This window comes from Emydura macquarii, unplaced genomic scaffold (genome assembly GCF_026122565.2).
Source record: "Emydura macquarii macquarii isolate MOO-44397 ecotype Brisbane River unplaced genomic scaffold, CSIRO-AGI_Emac_v2 contig_2422, whole genome shotgun sequence".
In the NCBI taxonomy this organism is placed as follows: Eukaryota; Metazoa; Chordata; order Testudines; family Chelidae; genus Emydura; species Emydura macquarii.
Window position 1 is genome coordinate 20418075 of NW_027132559.1, and position 20694 is coordinate 20438768.

A 20694-nucleotide genomic window follows, 5' to 3' on the forward strand; every position below is an offset into this window, starting at 1 on the left:
TTTGCAAGCCTTACAGTTAGAGAAAACAATACTTTACTTGTAATCTGATACAAAGCCACTGAAAGACAAGCACTGAACGCCACAAAGATATTTTATAGTCAATTTTTAAGAGGAGATCTGTGCTTTTACATCCTGAACTACAAAGAAGCTAATGGACCTGAGCTTCCATTATGGGCCACCATTTTGTACAATACGTTTTACCTTTTGTGATTTAAGGAAAGGAATCCACATATGTTCCAGCAGTTCCTGACGATATTGTTTTGTAAAGGATCCAACATAAGACACAAAAGCTGCTGTTAACAGGACATCACCACATAGTGTCTTTTCTTGAGCTTCAAAATGTTTAATAGATTGGCTCCAACGAATTTTTTCAGCCTAAAATGCAAAATTTTAAAATTTCATGGCCAGACATATATTAACCACCTCTTTAAACTCAGAGTTGACAGAAGAGTTAACCTCAAAATAACTTAAAAATTAATAGAAGCACAACAATTTGGTATAAGGAAATGTACGATATAAGTGATGGTGAACTTCAGAAGATTTAGAGGTTTGGTTCAGATAACTACCTATATAATTTTGTTTGCAATTTTGTTGTAGCCATTTTGATCACAGGATATGAAAGAGACAAGGTGGGAGATGTAATCTTTTATTAGGCCAATTTCTGTTGGTGAAGGCGACAAGCTTTCGAGCTTCACAGAGCTCTTCCTCAGATCTAGAGAAGGTAACCAGAACGTCACAGTTAAATACAAGATGGGACAGACTGTTAAGCATAAAGGGTTCACACATTTTAGAAGACCACTTAAAATGAAGTGGGCACTTAACACCTCTGCAGTCATAGGATGAAGGTGGATTAATAGGCAGCGAAGTGTGTTATAGTTGTAATAACCCATAAAACCAGTGTGTCTGTTAAATCCATGATTTATACAATCTAACAGAGTTATGAAATTAAGTTCCCAGCTTTTGAAGGTGTTGGGCAGGTTTTCTTTCAGGAAGAGGATTGAGAGGTCAGATACGAAATGATCGTTTCGTGAACAATGTTCACTCAGGTGATAGGGTGCTTTTGTCTTTTATCGTTTTTCTTGAGTTCATTTGATAGAATAGGAATTGGCTGGTTTCACTCTCAGTTATAGTTGGGACCTTTGATGCACTGGATAAGGTACATCACCTGTTGTAATAGGCATGTGTAGAACCCATCTACCTTGAAATGTGTGGGGGATATCATAGCAGCTGAGATATGGCTGCAGGTTTTGCATCTGTTGTTCTGTCAGGGTGTGGTGCCATTTTGGGTTGGTGTGTCCTGGTTTGTGGGGAGCTTGCTTCTGATAATGAGTTTGGCAAGATTGGTGGGTTGTTTGAAGGCCAGAAGAGGGGGCTTGGGAAAGATTTATTTCAGGATGTGGTCCTCATCGAGTATGGATTGTTCTTGAAGGATCATATCACATATGCGTTCCAGTCTTGGATGGTAGGTGACAACTCCAGGTATGCAGACCAGGGGTTTTTTTTTATTTTATTGAAGCAGGTTCTCTCAGAGTATTTGGGTGACCCATTCCATGACGCAATCCACTTCTGTGGTGGAGTGTCCTTGTTTGATGAAGGCAGTTTTAAGTGTGTTAAGGTGTATATTGTGGATTTTCTCTTTGGAGCATATTCTGTGGCATCTGTGACTGGCTGGCTGTAGATAACAGTTTTCTTGGGGTAATTGTTGTATCTGAAGAGGTAAGCGTGGTGATCTGTGGATTTCTTGTATAGAGTTGTCTGTAAGGTTCCATTTTTAAGTCGATCCTGCTGTCCAGGAAGTTGATGCTGGTGTGAGAGTGTTCTAGAGAGGGTATGATGGATAGATGGTAGTTGTTGAAGTTATGGTGGAAATGTATGAGAGAGTTTAAGTTGTCTGTGCAAAGAATGAAAACATCGAAGTATCTCAGGTATATCATATATTTCATAGTGCATTTTAAAAAAATCTTCCTTGAGGTGGCCCATGAAAAGGATGGCATACTGGGGAGTTATCCTAGTGACCCTGGCTGTTCCTATGTTTTAAGCAAAGTGTTTGTTGTTAAATGTACGGTTGTTATGGATGAGGATGAAATGGAGGAGTTTGGTGATGTGTTTGGGATGGATATGAGTGTTATCCATTGTCTTGTAGACATATGAGGTATGTGGAGATGCTGTCATGTAAGGTCTGAGGCCTTTTTCTGCTGTAAGCAGCAGCAGCCACAGTAGGACAGCAGCAGCCATGAGCTAAAAAGCAGAGAATCACATCCTCACATTGGATCTAAATTGCATCAAAACAATGAAGTACTTGGCTGTTAAGGAAATGCTCCTATCCTAACAGTACCCACCATCATCAGATAAAGAAACAGATCTTAAGACGTCTTGATCGCTTTCTGTGTGGCAAGGAATCACTTATCAACACTTCTGATTGTGAATGGTTCCTACTTCTCTATTGTTTATCTGTATGATCTCTGTCTGATTCTTTAATTGTGTCTGTCTGTTGCATAACTAATTTTGTAAGATTTAAATCAACTAAGTTGGTGGAGTATGATTGATTAAAGAAGTATTTAGTAATGGGTTAGGATTGGTGAAAAATACTGTTTTCTAGTATTTTAGAAATGATTGGTTAAGGTATAGAAAATGATTGGTTAAGGTATAGCTAAGTAGGAAAGAAAGTTCTTTGGAACCTAAGTCCAGGACACAGCTTAAGATCAGAGCTGACAGACCTCAACACCCTGCCATTCATACTGTGCAGAGCCTGGAGCTCAGAATGATCTAATCTTGACTGGCCACCAAGAAAACTCTTCTGCTTTATTGGGAGTGGTGAGCATTGTATGCTTAATGTGTATAATTCTGTTTTGGTAATTGTTAATAATAGAGATTAAGGATATTACTGTGTAAGACTTTTTCACTGGTAAAGGGCCCCGCAAACCCAGAGATGATTGCACCCGGAGTCTTAGGAACTAGATAACGGTGGGTATATAAATTAATCATTTTACGCCCTGAGCCCTAGGAACTGGGTAAGGGTGGGGTGCCTAAATTAACTCGGTTACGCCTTGAACCTATGGAAGGGTGGGGTGCCCTGGAGTGTGCGGGTAACAGTCATGGGGAGGGAGGGTTTAGGAAGGTGACATCCATGTCAGCAAAGATGGTGTTCTGAGGGAGGTTCTTAACATTGAACTCACACAGACAAATGATAAAAGACAAAAACACTATCACACTTTTCACAGAGACCACTCCGTATATGACCTCTGAGCCCTTGTCCTCAAAGGAAACATGCACAACACTTTCAAAAGATGTGCCTGGAAACTTACAGTGCCTGTACACTAAAAATCCTGGACTTAACACAGTCACTGGTGTTAGGGTTCATTACAACAATTTGTAACACACACTGCTGCCTATTAACCCTCCTTCATCCATGATTGCAGAGGTGTTAAGTAAATGTTCACTTCATTTTAAGTGGTCTCCTAAAACATGTAAACTTCTTTATGCTTAAGGATCTATCCTCCTTATATTTAATTGTGACACTCTGGTTACCTTCTGCAGACCTGCAGAAGAGCTCTGTGAAGCTCAAAAACTTGTCGCCTCCATCAACAGATATTACCTCACCTACCTTGTATCATACATTTTTGAGGCTATTGGAAACTTCAGTGTCTGCAACATTAGGATGGCATTATTGACTAAACATGCTTTCTTTCTTTCTCTTTCACCGCATTTCCAGTCATTCTTGCTTCTGGTTAGGCCACATATACTCTGATAACTGTTTTGTGTGGTATTTCATTGCTTCTGGCCAGAAATGATGAACAATAAGAAAAAAAAAAAAAGTCAACCAAACTGTTTGACCCTCGACAAAGACATGACTTAATTTTTGGTTCAAGTTTTGGTTGAAGAAGTTTCATTTGTATTTTGGCTTACTTGCCTCATCCATCACGAGTCATGAATTAAAAACTGTAATGATTTGGAATTCATAAACTCTTTTTCTCCAACTTCACTATATTTGTTGTAAAACATTATAGTGAGGACCAGATTCTTGAAAGGAATATCTAGGAAGAAAATCTGAGTGGTTTTAAGCATAACTACCTAAGAGACTGACTTTCTCCTTATGGGATATCATCAAAGAAGCAGTTAGCTGGAGCATCACACTAAGAACTTAGTGGTTTGTAAGGAAGAGGGTCTGGTGGCACGGCATTTACAATAAGAGGTTCTTTGACTCTGGTTCTTGCTCTGCTTGATGTTCTTATTTCTGCAGAGTCTGGATTTCTTAATCTCCAGACCACGCTGCAAAGCACATCTTTTTTCCAATCTGTATTTTGGAGACATCTTGTGTAGTTAGATGTTGGAGGGTTATTATTAGAAGTAGTATAGGCGAGTATTATTTTACTGTAGGATGCTTGTGCAAACAGTTCATGGTGTATTTAAAAGCTGCTAAAGCAGCTAGAGAGCCACTGGAATAGGCGCTTTAAATATATCAAATATTTTTATATATATATTTTAAATATATTTAAAAAAATGGGCTCTATCTACTTTCCAATCAAAATGTATAACACATTATAAAAATGAATTTTAAAATGTCTGGCACACGGAATTCCCACCGAGGGGACTGGCATTTCGAGTGTGAATTGATAGCAGCATTAGGTTCTAAAGATTACTGAAAGCATAGATTTTGCTTAAATTCTGAAAGATGTTCAGTTATTACTTTTGTACATTATGAAGCCTATCAAGCTGGAAAATTAATATAAATGTTTTCAAATGTTAGTGATGGAGGTAAATACATGTATTTCTTTATGGCAGAATTCTGAATGATTAAGATATAGCCTGTAAAATATTAAGACACCGCTATATATGTATTTACATTTATTTACTTATTTACATTTTAAATTATAATAATTATAAATTATTTAAATTTATCTGAAATATCTGTAAAAATCCATTCATAGGAATATTCCTGCCTCTCTCAGGAATATTAGTGGCACTGAGTGAGGTAGTCATAGGTTATTTAAAAACATGTTTACCTGCATGACAGAGGCAGCATATATCCAGGAGACCTCAAAAGATTATCCCACAATGAGCATACAGACCCAATGAAGCAGTTGCTTGCATGAGTGCAGGGAAGCACATTGCAGGACAACTTGATAAGGACCCTCCCCATCACCTCCAACATAACATTTAATTTTGTTGACTGAAGAAAATTAGAAAATAGCAAAATACAAAAGCTATGGCATTTTTTAGTTTTTCAGTCCCTTTCATGGTGTGATCAACATAAGTGACAGCGATAGTTACACAGCAGAAAAGTAACATATATTTCAAATCAATCATTTCACTGTGTATAGACAAGAGTCCCAAAAAGATAATAAATCTCAAAACTTCTCCTTTAGCATATGTGCACCCAATTATCCACAAAGATAATTGAAGTACCTTTACCCCAACCACAATTCTTAGTTGTGTGAGCATTTTAAGATTCATGGTATGAACTCATGAAATGGAACTTGATACGTGTGATGGGGCTTAATTCTAAACTGTATTCTCATGCATAAGAGATGTCCAACAAATAGTGAGCATATGGACTGTTTTTGTTTAAAGCACTAACAATTACGTATGTAATCAAGCACCTTGAAGTATTTTAGATATCCAGTACTTTCTGTAGACCCCATTAGATTCCTCCTTAAATCATTAACTTATGTCAACCAGACAATAAATCCATTAATTTACAAGAGAGCTTTTAGATTTATCCATTCTCCTTTCTTGTTGTCATTGGTTGGTAAGTCATAAACAAAGTGTACCCACCTCATTCTCTAAAATAGCTTTGAAATTTGAAGATTTACTAAACATAGAATGATAGTCTATTTAAATCTTCAGTAATTTTACCATACTACCCAAGCACCATAAATCACTAGTGACATTGGTTAACAAGGGTTTAAGAGTTGGAACATTCAGTGTAATAAATTTCCAGACAGTTAAAAATCACTATAATTTTATTCTAATGCATTATAGATTGCCTGTAATGTCATCCTGGCCGGGGTGACCCATTTCTAATTTTGAACAGCTGTTCAGCTCGGGAGTTAGTTAATGATTAAATATAAATTGCCTGATTTATTAGTCTGAATGGTTGAGCTTTCAGGTCAATGCTATATAGACAAAATCATCAGTCTTGATGCTTTTCAGAAGTTAACTGTCTCCTGTTCTAGTCAAGAAGAATTTATTCTCAGAGGAAAAGACTTGACATTCTCAATGAATCCTTTAAAATATTTTTTCCACAACTAAGGAAAACTCTCAGTCTTTGGAAATAATTTTCTTCATGTTTAAAATAAACGCTTAAAACCGAATCTTAGTGATTATTACTGGGCATAGACGCATCAAGAACTCAATGGGATTACACATGGTAGTAAGGACATGCAGCATCAGGCTAATGGTGAGGATCTTAGGTTTGTCTTGCTCTAACCAAAATTGTCCATACCCAGGACAATTGTCCAAATATCCAATTGTCCAGCTAATACAAAATACACCAGTGATTTCACTGTGCTGTAACAAACTGAATATTTTTTTCTTCTTTAAGTGTCTGACAACATGCAAGTTAAAATTAACTAGATGACAAAAAACTGTTTTGTTTTAATTGCATCAGATGGTTTCATTAGGTAAAACTCTTTCATTCTGCTTTCCACACTGACCTAATCTCCTTGATTGCAGCCTTCACTGACTGACTGCAGATATGCAGTGTTGTTGGAACTGTGTTGGTCCCAGAATATTATAAAGATAAGGTGGGTGAGGTAATATCTTTTATTGGACCAACTTCTGTTGGTGAGAGAGACAAGCTTTCAAGCTTATACAGAGCTCTTCTTCAGGTGACCTCAAAAGTTTGTCTCTCTCACCAACAGAAGTTGGTCCAATAAAAGATATTATCTCACCCACATGTTCTGCCGAAATGGAGGTATTCCTTGGAAAGGAAGTGAGTTGTGTTCCTACAGAATATGTAAACAAAGACTTTATTAAATCTAACTGAACTGAAAAAATCTTTTAAAAATACTTTGGAAGAACATAGGCACATATGTAGTATAACCATCTTCCATGTGTTTATTATTTTATTATTATTATTAATATTAATTTACCAAAAAAGGATGTGCAATACATTCCACTTATTGTGCCAAGACAGCATTATCTGTGTGAGTAATTAGGGAAATCATATAGAGCACTATGGCTTACTTGAATGGCTATATATATACTGACCCTGAAATAGGCATCTGTTTTGCTATGATATTGTCTACTCATAAAGATAATGACTACACTGAAATTTATACTATGTTTTTTGAATAAAAATGCATTTTGTTCCTATTAAAAATAAATAATTTTCGGAAAAGCAATACAAAAAAAAATCCAGTTGATGTATTCCACTTACTTACAGACTAAGTGCAATGTGGGCGGATTCAATGTGACTCAATCCTGACCTAGAGGATTGTTCAGTCTCTCTGCTCATTAACCAGAATCTGTCCATGCTGTCACAATGTGTTCACAGTTGTGTACAAATGTTGTGACTTAGTTATGGAGACTTTTCTCTGGGGTCCGTGCAAACATAACCTATTGAGTGGCATGTGATTTTTTAAAAACGGATGACACCACTGATAGTATTCTCCGTTTTTGGTTGCATTATACCTTGCCTATTTGTTTTTATTTGTTTCTTTTTTACTGAATTGATTTAAATCATCAGTCATCTGGGAATTTTTTAATACTTTATACTTTAGAATTGTTTAATTTTACCAAAATAGTTTAAAATATTTGGAATATTTTAATTATTAATTTTGGAAACAGCATTAAGGAAAAAGTCTACTTGCCTGAAGTCCCTTGACAAGTTTATTAGCTAGCTCAATCGTTTTGTTGGTTCGGTTCACATCTTCCTGACATCGGACTTTCTCTGCTGTTGCTTTTTCAAATGAAGCCATGAGTCTGCTTAGATTTCTATCCAGATCCTGCACAACAGAGTCAGATATAAGTTTTGTAAAGTCAGCTGTTTTTTCAGTACTTGATTAATAATATTTTACATGTACATAATGCCTTTCATTCTGAAGGATGTGAACTCTTTAGGTCAGGAACTATGTCTTCTTATTTGCCTATGCAGTTCCTGGCACATTTTGTATGCTAATAAATAAATATAATATAAATTCCAGAGTGTTTTATTAAACATATATTGAAATAATGGAGATCATTAGGTAAGTGAAACACAGTATACTGCACTACAATGACGAGTGAAGAAAGCCTGAAGTTACTTGTTTTCAAAGGAGTCAGGTTTCTGCTTTAATATGATGAGGAGGAGTATTATGGTAAAGCCTAAAGATCTCAACCAAGACTGGGACCCCTCTGTACTACACACATAGCAAGAGATAATCCTGCTCCAAAGAGCTTACAATTTAAATAGAAAAAAGATTAAAGGAATTGTCATCATCTCCATTTTACAGAAGGACATCAAGGCACTGGGAGATCAAGTGACTTGCTCCGAGCCACACAGGAAGTCAGTAGCAGAGACAGGAACGGAATGCAGATCACAAATCTCCGTCCAGTGCTTTAACCAAAAAACCATCCTTCCTCTCTGCTTGCTGTTATACATGAGAATCTTAGGTCTTTTTTAACCTGGAAGATTCTATGGTTAACTGAAGAACTAATGGGACTATAATATCACAGGAGACTGAAAGGTGAGCAACTGAGAGGGGAAAGGATTTTTAGACAAGAATTTTTAAAACTATTTCTATTAACTGAACACTTTACCTGAAACACGGGGAATTTTATTTTTAAAGATTCCTCAGCCCGACCCTTCCATGAAAGCTTAAGAAAGCTTCCAATAATCATTGAAAATCTCCAGCAAGTTTTTCCAAAAAGCTAGGGAAGACCTGACATTTCTGTTACTTCTAAAACAAAAAATTAAAAATAATCTTTGTTTATGATGAAGAATCAAAAGGGCACAAACACATTGTTCTCCTTTCACAGGTCTCCTTTAACAATAATCAAAAGAAGGTAGAAAAATAAAGTCCAATGTATGTATCATAAGCTTACTTCCTCCATCATCCAGGCATCCTTCCCCCCTACACTTCCAAAGGAAAATTAATGCTTCCTAGCACAGCAAAAAACAGATAAATAAATGAAGAAACATGAAAGAAAGATGGCTCCAGAGTCAGATGTTGGAGTGCCAGACATGTCCAGTAATATTTAACAAACTGAAAAGGTAACTAGCTTGAAAAGTCTAATTTTTGCACATGAACAGTCAGGTGAGGCATGAACTGAATACAAGAATATAGTAAAAAAAAAAAAAAAAAACTTTTGAAAGAAAGCTGTTGCAGGGAGTTCTTCTGTAGCTATTTTGTTGTCCCACAACAGTTTCAGAAATTGCTTAGCTAATTTTTGCCTTGGACAAAAATGACTCCATCTCAGAGGTACTAGAAGAAGTGCTAACAGGAAGCAAAGAGTACACAGTTCTACAACAGCACAATTTCCTTGGAAGAAAAGTTTTAGACTATAATTACCAAGATCAGTAATTTGGATAGGAAAATCCATGGGAGTGAAAACATGCAATCAAGAGAATTTCAAAGAATTCAAGCAGTACAAAAGTTCTAAATTAGAATAATAAAATGTTGGAGTGAAGGGGAACAGCTGGAATGCCAGGTTAGATCCTGATATGCAAAGGTGATTTGTATTGGCTGCCTCATTACCGACAAGAGTTCTATTTTGTTTATGGATGATGATTTTAATCCTGGAAGTTAAAGATGATCCATTTTGTGTGACAAAATGCTACTGCTTCTTCTGAGGGCTTTTGAGGGACACTTGAGAAAGGTGCAATGTTAACAGTGATCCTATCAGATTTAATGGATTGTGAGTGAGTCTTGAATGCAGCAAATAGTAAGAAAAGTCTAATATACAAAGCTAGAAACTTTTTTCTTTCATGACTGTGGAGAATGAGGGAGATATCTGTATTATCTTTTACGAATATCATATGAATCTCAATTTACCTGCTTAATATTATCCTATTTGACTGCATGGAGTCCAATCAAAGGAAGTTGTTAAGAGGGAACACACAGGAAGCAAAACAATGACAAAGATAAGGTACCACCAGCGAGAATACAAAGGGTCCTTATGGAAACAATGTAGGAGTTATCGGGGAATGCCCAGCTGCCTGGCTCCAGTCAGACCAGGTTAATTTTTCCCAGACCCACGCCTAGGATCAAAGGATCACTAAATCATTAAAGACACCATGGCCCAAAGAGGAAGGAGGCAGCACTTTGTGTTAAACTGTTTCAACACAACACAAAGAGGAAACAGTTTGCTCTAGAAAAGACATTAAGATGTTTCAATTAGTACTAAGCAGCAGCTGCTCTTAATGATTTTAATAATAAAATAAAAATCTTAGAAAATTTCAATTATTATATTACATCATATTAAAATGTCAGTAGTAGAATAGCACAACATGACGTCATGAAGGAATATAAAAATAAAAAGAACAAAAATAAAATTAAACAAAATTCCAAAATATTTCCAAAACAATTTTTCCAAAACAAAAGTTTTCAGAATTTTCATTTTATGGAAAATTTCAAAAATATTTGTTTTTGTTCTGATGTGGAATGAAAACAAATTTTGAAATGTAAAAATTTCCCACAAACAGAAATTCCAAGTTTTAACCAGCTCTAGTGAGGAGTTGCTGACAGAGACACACAGAGAATGCTGCAGGGTCTGTCTTTCTCCCTGAGACTTGGAGTGGGAGTCTGGGCTGAAAAGAATAAAGTTTAGGTAAGTGCAGACATATAGGTCTTCTGTAATTTTATTCCTTTGTTCTGCTTGCTATGTACCTTTGGGTGAATAAATAATGCTTTGTTCAGAACAGTGATTTTCAGCCGTTTTTCATTTGCAGACCCCTAAAAAATTTTGAATGGAGATACAGACCTCTTTGGAAATCTTAGACATAGCCTGCAGACCTCCAGGTTGAAAACCGTCGGTTTAGAAGAAGCTTTTGAGTCAGCTTCTCATTTTAAATCAGCTTTTTAATCAGCTGCTGGTTACAGGCTCCTGGAGGAAGAAGACTTACCGATGGTCAAACACAGTTGGATCTGTCATGCTATCACAGTTGGTAAGAAGGGGAGCCTGCAGCCCAGAGATCCACTCTAAGCCCAGGTCTACACTTCCCTGGCGAGTCGACGGCAGTCGACGGGAGTTACAGAAGCTACGCAGAGTAGCTTGTGTAACTCCCGTCGACTGCTGTGCTTCCCTTCTGCGTGGCATTTTCACTGCACTGTGCCGACAGGAACCATGTTCCCATTGACGCAGCGCTACGCCACTTGAGGGGGTGGTTTTACTACGTCACCTTCTGGATCAACAGAGTGGGTCTTCACTGACCACACAGTTCAGATAGGTCGATCTGACGGCAGCGACTTTGCCGCCGTCAGTATAGGCATGTCCTACTATTCTTAGGGTCATATGGCTCCACCCAGAGAGAGATGAAAGTAGCAAAACCTGTCACCAAAGAGGTGCACTTTACAGGAACTAAAAAGGGGTCTAAAGCACAGCTCACCCTGTAACCATTACACTGGAAGGATCTGGGGAGCCAGAATCTAGGTCTGTGGGTCCATGAGTGACTGCCAGATCCATGCTGCCACCCAGCAGCTCTGGCAGAGCAGTGATTGATGGGCTGTGAGCCTTGTGAAGCCTATCAACACTGGGTGTCCTGCTCAGAGAGTCCCTCACTGGAGGAGCATTCCTTTAGTGTCCCAGGCACACTATTTAAGGTCTAGAGAAAACATCTGGAGGCTGTCTGCACCAAGTTAGGTCACTGATCTGCAGCAGAGATTGACCTGGCCTTGTTCCAGCTCTATCTCAACCTTGCTCCTGCCTTCCCTGACTCAAAGTAACCCAGTTCTGGCCCTTGGCTTGTGTATCCTGGCTCTGACCACTAGGCCTGACTGCCCTTGCCCCAATTCCTGACAGATATTGACCAAGGTCCATTTACAGAAGCCAGGAACTGGGAATTCAGCACCATAGAGCCAGACTTTACAGAGCATAATCAGAAGTTTCCTTTATTTTTTTTCTGGAGAGCTGCCAATTGCAGTATTGCCAACCTCAAAAGATCAAAAATCATGAGATTTTCCCCAAACATTCGTGAGATCTTTTTTAAAAAAGGATTATAGGGTGCTTCATTTTATGTCTATCTTTTGATTTTTTAATTCCTGTCTATCCCTAGTGTGTGTGAGAGGCAATTAGTGTTTCCCACTCTCCCACATTTATTGGGTAGGGAGATTTTTTTGTCCCCACATCTGCCCATCCCCAGCCCAGCAATTAATTCTGCCCTCCAACCTCCAAATCAGTCTTGTTCCCACATAAGTTTAGCATCCCTCACAGCCCCCACCATACATTAGTTCAGCCCTCACCCTCCATTTATTCAACCACCCAGCCTTCCAGGATGGTTGGGAGCAGCTCCATGGGTTCTTCACCCCCTCTCCTCTTTCCCAGGCCGGGTGCGAAAGGAGCAAAGGTGCCACCCTGTCCCCCTGTTGCTCACATCAGAGGAGGAGAAAGGAGGAGATGGAGCCATCCTGAGCGGCTGGGCTCTGGTGCTCCCTCCTGCTCTCTCCTCTCCTATGAGAATAGACTCGGGTTGCTGAGAGGAGGGAAGGGAGAGAGAGGTATCTTTTCCTGCGGCTGCTCGGGCTGGCTGCCTGCTCCATTTGCCCAGCAGCTGGGGCTAAGCAACCAGTCAGAAGGGGTTTATCCCCACTCAGTGCTCAAATAGGCTAGAAGGCTGGAGCTTCTCACATTATTGAGAGACCAGGGTCCCGCTCCCACCCCTGCCAATATCCTGTCCCTCATGAAAAAAAATCACAAGAGTTGGCAATACTGCAATTATACATAAAGGAAAATCCAACTTTTTCTTGAACAAAAATCATCTAAGAGTGAGAGTAGTTCCAGCAATGAAAAAAAGTGCTGATGAAGCTGGTCAATGATCTTCCCCAAACAGCAATCTAGCTCAATTTCTTGCTTATATGGTATTTTGAGCCTCATGCCCTTCAATATATCTAAAGTAAACTGCTATCACAATACAATACACTTCTTTGTCAGCTACTCCTATGTCTAAAAATATGATGTTAGTAATACTATAGTTATACAGAGTTTTTTAGATCACTTTACATTTTATGGAATGATGCACACACATTTTGGAACATTTACTACTGAGCAAAGCTATGAAAGATGTGCCTCGGAATCTGTTAGACAACTGATGGTAGCAAGCACTTGCACTCAGTAGTAACTGCTTGCTGAACTGAGCCTTTATATTGTAATCTCTTCAAGGCAAGAAATGTATTTTACACTATTGTAAAGTGACAAATAAATGTGTGGTGTTATGCAAACCATTTTAAAGATAAATAATACAAATAACATCTCCCATTCTAATACCAATTTGGCCCAACCCTGCTTCGTCTGAGATCTAATACACGCTGTATTATCTCTGTGTGTGGGTGTGTGTATAAACAATTTTCACAAGGATTTTTAGCATATGGTCTTACTGTGGTGCTTACAGTACAGTATGCCCCCAATAATACTGAAGTAATGGACTATAATGTCTTTAGAATGGTGTTGCTGGGTCCTGTTGGATCAAATATTTATCAATTAAAAATAAAACAAACCATAATGGTTTTCTATTTATTGTACATACCCCTGATTCCCTACCATTGCCAACTGTCCAGTTTCTGAAAACTGAATACCCCATGCCCCGCCTCTTCCACTGAGACCCCGCCCCACCTCTTCCCCCGACGCCCCTTTCCCTGCTCCACCTCTCTCCCCTCCCTCTGTCGCTCACTTTCCACTCCCACCCCCATCACTCACTCCCCCTCCCCTGGGACTCACTTGCCACCTGCGGAGCCTGCCTGCCTGCCCAATTGGGGCATGATGGGGGTTTGTCCCCAGAGCAAGGGACCAGGGCAGGGAGGGGTTGGTCCCCATAATGAGGGGCCAGAGCTGGGGCAACTGGGCACAGCAGGGCAGAAGTGGGGTGGACAGGATCCCACCTTTCCTCCTCTGGCAGTGGCACCTACCTCTTGGAGCCAGGTCTGGAAGCCTTCCACTGCTCTCTGTCAGGCATCAGCAGCTGATCAGAGAGCAGCTCCTCCATGTGGCTCCAGCTGCTGCTCTTCCCACCCCCGAGTGGCGGAGGCTGGGTACTGCGGCCAACTGGACACGCCCAGGTTCCCTTTTCGACCAGACGTTACGGTAAAAAACCGGACACTTAACAACTCTATGATTCCCCCCATCCATTTACTACACAGTATAGTACCTAGTATCATAAGTGGTTCCATTAAAGACATTAGGAACACTCACTGAAGTAAGTGTTTGCAGGCTTGGGCGTGCTTGTGTAAACCAACCTGAAAGGTTTAACATGCAAGAAGAAATCTGTGCACTTAATTTTTCTTTTAGTAAGTTTAACAGGTGTTTAAACACAATAAATGTTTAAACAACATGCAGTATTTGCACCAGTTGGCATATCTGTCATTTAAAAAAGAAAATCTACAATAATTCATTATACTGTATGCACTTGACAAGGATTTTAATTTGTCATTTTACAATATATTTTAGAAGGCATTAAAGTGAAAGGTGAAACTCACCATGTCACCTAAACTGAATATATATTATTGATTACTGACTAATGGCTGCAATGACTATCAATCATTATAGAAAATTGCTAGCTACAAAACTTTTGTATGAAAAATATTTACAACTTTCTCTGTTGGCCAGTAAAAAAGGTGTTGGGCCATAGGTGTTGGCCAATAAAAAAGGTGTTGGGCAGGGAGCCATTGGAAATCCATGAGTCTGGAGACAGAGGTCACTAATGGTACTCTGCCATTAACTCTATTCTTCAAAAGACTGTGGTGGGGAAGGGGAGAGGGAAAGACAAATAAATGATCAAGGGGCAAAAATCTGGGGAATGGATTGAAGGATAGAGGCCAATGAATGGCTGGACTGATGTTTGGATAATTGTAGGAAAAATTGAAATGCCTATTTCAGTATGATGAATCAAGAGATTCTTGACAGAAAAGTAACTCTCACCATTCTTATCCCATTTGTTATGCTCCAATATAAAAAGGAACAGTAGGCAGTTATTTACATTGTAGTAATGGAGACTGGTTTTCACAATCGATGTGGAAAACCATTGGTTTTTTTATTGCACTGCTCAATTTGACACTGGTGTAAGTTAATTTACACTTGTGGAATACCTGATTGTGACGGTATGTGTGGGCACCTGGTGATTAGTTAGCCTTGGAAGCTTTCTTGGGCTCATTCAGACTGAGGTTACTGTTGATGTAGAGAGAGGAGGGTAGGCACTTAAATCAGGAGTGATCATCTTTAAATATTAGAGGGCCTCAATTTTTTATTTTTTCTTGTATTGTGGAAGGCCACAACCAAAGTAAAGGTTTGAAGGATCTTATTAGGAGGGTTGGCTATAGGAAGCTTTTGGCAGCTGGAAGGGGCAAGGTCTGGTGATTGTTACGAGGTGCCCATTTCACATCCCCTTCTCCTGAATGATCACATTTGCCTTCTCTCCATGCCCACTATTACAAGGTCTGGATCCCCCGCAATGAGACTCTTCCCTGTCCATTGCAGCACTTTCCTATACTGCCTACCTTCAAATCCCTGGTGAACTGTTATTCACTGTCAAACCTGGGGCACTTCACAGGAGACATTTCATAATGGAGTGCCCTGTAGAAGGTAACACACCAGCTGGGAGGCATTGTATTGGGCCTTTTCTATGGTGAAAAGTTATGTGGTGTTAGTTAACATGTGTTCTAAAACATTAAACACTCAGGGCAAGATTCACTCCTGTTCCCAAGCTCTGCCTAGTGCAGGAGAGGTTGGAGGGTGTCAGTGGATATGTCTATACTGCAGATGGGAACAGACTTGCACTTGCTTCACTCTATGGAACACGCTAAATATAGCAGTGTGGACATTGTGGCTCTGGCGCACACTTGGGTTAGCCACAGGACTTCAGACCCAGGGGATTGCCCAAACCACAGCCCAAGTTGCAACATCCACACTGCTAGTTTTGGAATGCTAACTCGAGCAGAGCTAGTGCACTATTGTCTACCTGGGCTGGGAGGTTCGCTCCAGTCACAGTATAGACAGTCAGTATCAGCCCCAACACAAACTAGCACTATTGCCTTTCAGCTCGTTGTTGCACCACTGATGCAGGGTGATTAATAGACCCTGTGCCAGTAGAATATTAGCATAGCATAGCTAAATTCCGACACACACCTTCCTGTCCCCAACAATCCCCCCTCTCCTCCCTCTACATGCTATCTACCTGGAGGTTGGGGGCATAGGCACAGACCTGAATCCAGCTCAGATGCACCAAGCAGAGTTCCCCTACACAAGATAATTCTCTGGACACTTACAACTAGACTCTGCTGCCTGAGTGGCATAAAGGGGATGTAAATTCACTATAGAACCTGGCCCCCACTGTATCAAAGTCTGTCATGTTATATGTTAAACATCTTATCAGCAGGTCATGATTAACCCTATCATTCTATATGACAGTCTGTGCTATCAACTCAGTACAAAGTCAGGTGGGTCATCATGTTAATTAACATGGAATCTAACACAATATAGCTCTTCCAGTGTAGATAAGCCTGGGAGATCCAAGTTAATTTTGAATATAAGAAGGAAAATAGTTTGGGGGAAAGGGGTTGCAGAGTGGGGATCCACAAACTCTAGATCAACCACAGGTCTTTCATCCCAAACTGCATATAGCATCTTGGTTGGGCGAAGAATGCTGCAGTGGGATCAAATGCAGAAGAAATAATTAAGCCTGGAAAGCTGAGAATAGCCACAAACCGGAGACTGCCTGTGAAATGCTGGGTGATAGCTAGGTCAAAATGAAGTGTTGGACTTCCTGGAATTGGTAGGCATCTATTCTGTCAAAACAGGAAATTAGTATAGAGACCATGGTTTGTGACTTCCATTTGAGGACCCCAAACTGATTTATAATAATAGAATCAGAAATATAGGATGGAAGGGACCTTGAGAAGTCATCTAGCCCAGCCCCCAGCACTGAGGCATGACCAAGTATACCTAGACCATCCCTGACAAATGTTTGTCCAACCTGTTCTTAATTTCACATGGAAGACTACTCCAGAGCTTAACTACCCTTACACTTAAAGTTTTTCCAAATATCTAACCTAATATTTCCTAACATTTAACAGAAATGCATTAAGCCTCATAAAATCTCATAACTTTTACAGGTGGGGAAACTGAACAATCTCTGTGGTTCACGAAAAGTATGTGGCAAAGCTGGGAAGGAAATTGTGTCTGGTCTTTACCATAAGATTAATTTGTTTGTCACTGAAGCTCCTAGGATCTAGCCTTTACTAAATGGAGGTTATTAACTATTTTCACTGGTTTTAACCTTTTTTTAAAAGAAAATTTTATTTTCACCTAGCTGACAATTCTTGAAAGGTGTTTGTCTTTGTTTGTATAAATTTCTTGGTGATTTGGTCTGCAGTTTTAAAATCACTTTAATCTTTTTAAGCCGTATATAATACTGTCAGATGAGCACGAAGTTTTAATTAAAATGTTTCAATTATTTCAGTAACAGACATTGTTAAAATGACATTACCTTTAAATGGACAATTCAAATACCTTGCAGTAATTGCCAAGTGGCATCTTTCCTTTCTCTAGTGCTACATTACAATAAGTGAATTATTGTAAGTCCATTTCTACATCTGATAATGCCACATAGCTGCAGGATGCCTTTTCGAGTGTATAGTAATTTATACAAATGTGCTACTTAAATCAGATTACTCATGTAAAACAGCAGAACATGTTGGGGAGGAGTGCCTTTTTCCTATAGTTTGCTGAAAAACAAGGCATTTGGGTAAATTGCAAGATTTTTTTCCACTGGCCTATGAACAGACCACCCCATAATAGAAGCCAAGGGGATCTAAGATGTGGGCTGCAAGAAGAAAGCATAGGATTTCTCCAGCTCAATAGGAGATCTTGCAGTACTCATGATTCCTTACTCTAAGGGAATTGCCACATTAAATCAATCAAAGGTCCATCTAGTTCAGTATCCTGTCACTGAATGATTCACAGGAAAGTAAGAAACCCCTTAGTTTCTTGCAGGATAGCCTGGCACCACATAAATTTTCTCTCTAATTCTCAATAGTTAGAGGTTGGATTAAGGTCTGAAGCATAGAGAGTTATTTCTCATCCAAAACTCCTGTTAATTTCTAATATATATTATAACAATTTTGGATATTCTGGTTATCCATACAAAGGTCTAATCCTTTTTTGAATCCTGCTCAGCTCTTGGACTCAATGATATGCACTAGCTCAACCACAAGATATGGACTTGATGCAAAAATTACTGGGTGAAATACAATGTCCTGTGTTATGCAGGAAGTCAGACTGGATCATTTTACTAGTCCCATCTGGCCTTGAAAATCTACAACTGTCTTGTGGCAATGGGTTCCAGAAGCAAAATATGCACTATGTTAAGTGCTAAGTTAAGTCTGGGGAAAAATGTACTGCAACATGCCAGACAAAACTGCAAGATGCCAGTTAAAGGAGGTTGTAACATTCTGGGAATTTTTGCACATATAGGGTGTCAGCAACGTGCTAACAAGAAGTTATGATGGTGACTGAAGGATGTCAATGTTAATGAGTATAAGAGTAACTAACAAGTTAGCCTCTGAAAAATGGGACATCCCAAATTTAGTGGAGGGTGGAAGTACAGAAAAGGAAAAGGGGGTGGAAACCTTGATAAATATATATCAATCGCATTGAAATTTAGCATAACACACTATAAAAGTTGTATCCCAGCCTGTGTGCCTGAAGAGATGTCAGAATGACACCCACTGGTGGTGATGGTGACAATGAAGATGATGAGGAGGCAGCAGACATGCTGGAGTCCCCCAGAAGGACTGGCGAGTGATGCCAGTCCCAGGGCTAAAGACTTTGCACTCACTCGCTGCTGTTGTATTTCTGTGTTTCTGGGATTGTTTCTCTGCTTAATAAAGGGCCTTGTGATAAACTGCAATTGTTTATTGGGTGCTCCTCAGGATTCTCATTCTAACAACACTGGTAATAATTTTCCTGATGCTCTAGCCATCCAGGAGACTGAAGCCTTATCGATCACTGCAGTCTAAGAAATTAATCAATATACCAATCCATCAATCACACTGCAATTTCCTATGCATCCTTTGCTGTCTTTTTTGACCACTGCTGACATTGAACAGAGGTCTTCAATGAACCATCTATAATGATGCCCAGGTCTCTTTCTTCGCATGATACAGTTAACTTAGAACCCAGAAAGGTATATGAAAAGATCAAATTATCCCTCCAACATGTGTTACTTTGCACCTATCAACACTTAATTTCATCTGCTATAATTTTGCCCATTCACTTAGCTTAATGAAATCCCTCTGAAGCTCCTCACACTCTTCTCTGGACTTCACTAACTTTTTAAAGAGACAGAACAGTAACCTGGCATTCTATTGTCTGTTTTACTAGAAAAAGTAATCACATGCAGCCGCTCTGTAAAAAGAAGCCTGGCTGAAGATCTATTGTGTATTCATATGGCTATTGAGAAAAATATTTATATTAAATATGCAATGTGATAATACATTTGGCCATATACGGGAAAAGGATAACTGCAAGGGGGAGTGTAACTTAACCTGTGGTGTAGAACTTTTCCTACAGGAAATTCTTCATAATTAGAGCAAAATAAGCACATGACCACCTGTAGAGAAATTCACAGCGGGAAAAAATGGGAAATATGCATATATCAAAGGCCAGAAACTGGACTCAGACATGGGACCTTATTGAATTATAAGATGACGACAGGATAGTAAAAAGTTCTTTGAGCTATTATAAGCACAGAACAAGGAAACACAAGCACTCTACTGTGCGAAGTGACTAAAAAGGCACTGTGGGAGTCCCACATTTGCTATCTCTTATTACCATCATACATGCTTAACAGGGTTTATTTCCCCCCCCCCCCCCCCATTTGCCAGCCTTGCAAACTCAACCTTGGATCTGAGGGTCAACCTGGGTTCTTTCCTTCTTGTCTGTCACACCCCAATAATAAGGATTCTGCAGGCCAAATTCTACCCAGTTAGAAATGAAGTTGCACAGGTATGACTCAGGATAGAATTTGCCCCTTCTAATGGAATTCTGTTAATAATCTGACAATGAGCAAGCCAGGACAGCTGAGCTGATTCTGCAGAGCTGACAAGAGTAAAGAAAGTTGTAAGTTAGTTTTGCCCAGAATAGTTAGTTTTGCTCTGAATATAAGCACAGGAGAAGGATTTCAATATATATTTGGTTGTAAATATACTTTTTTGGTACATCTATTAACTCAAAAGACAGGATGGTCTGAAGAAATTGAGGTCCTGGTTTCTATCTCCAAGTTTCACAATGTTTTTCATAAAGTTTCAGAGGGGATTTAATATTTTAATGATGTAATTAATGCCAAGCATAAATGCAGATGGGCATGAGCTTCCAACACCCATTCTGGAAGTTATTCCTATGCAGCCATATAACAACTGATTCTGCAGGATATACAACTTATACAAATCATTCATTCATTATTTATATCAATTGTCATTTTTGTTTATTAAATCTATTGGTTATAAATGTGGCTGAATGGCTTTGGGTGAATTCTGTAATTTCTTGTTAACAGCCTAATGTGCTCCA

At 39.2% G+C, this 20694-nt stretch overlaps 1 protein-coding gene across 1 annotated transcript in view; it reads right to left on the reverse strand.

The window, feature by feature from the left end:
- DNAH11 (dynein axonemal heavy chain 11) overlaps positions 1 to 20694 on the reverse strand; it is a 261889-nt gene that overhangs the window by 72029 nt on the left and 169166 nt on the right. Inside the window, 2 exon segments of the mRNA XM_067562084.1 lie at positions 202 to 375; positions 7815 to 7949. Coding sequence (XP_067418185.1) covers positions 202 to 375; positions 7815 to 7949 — 309 coding nt within the window.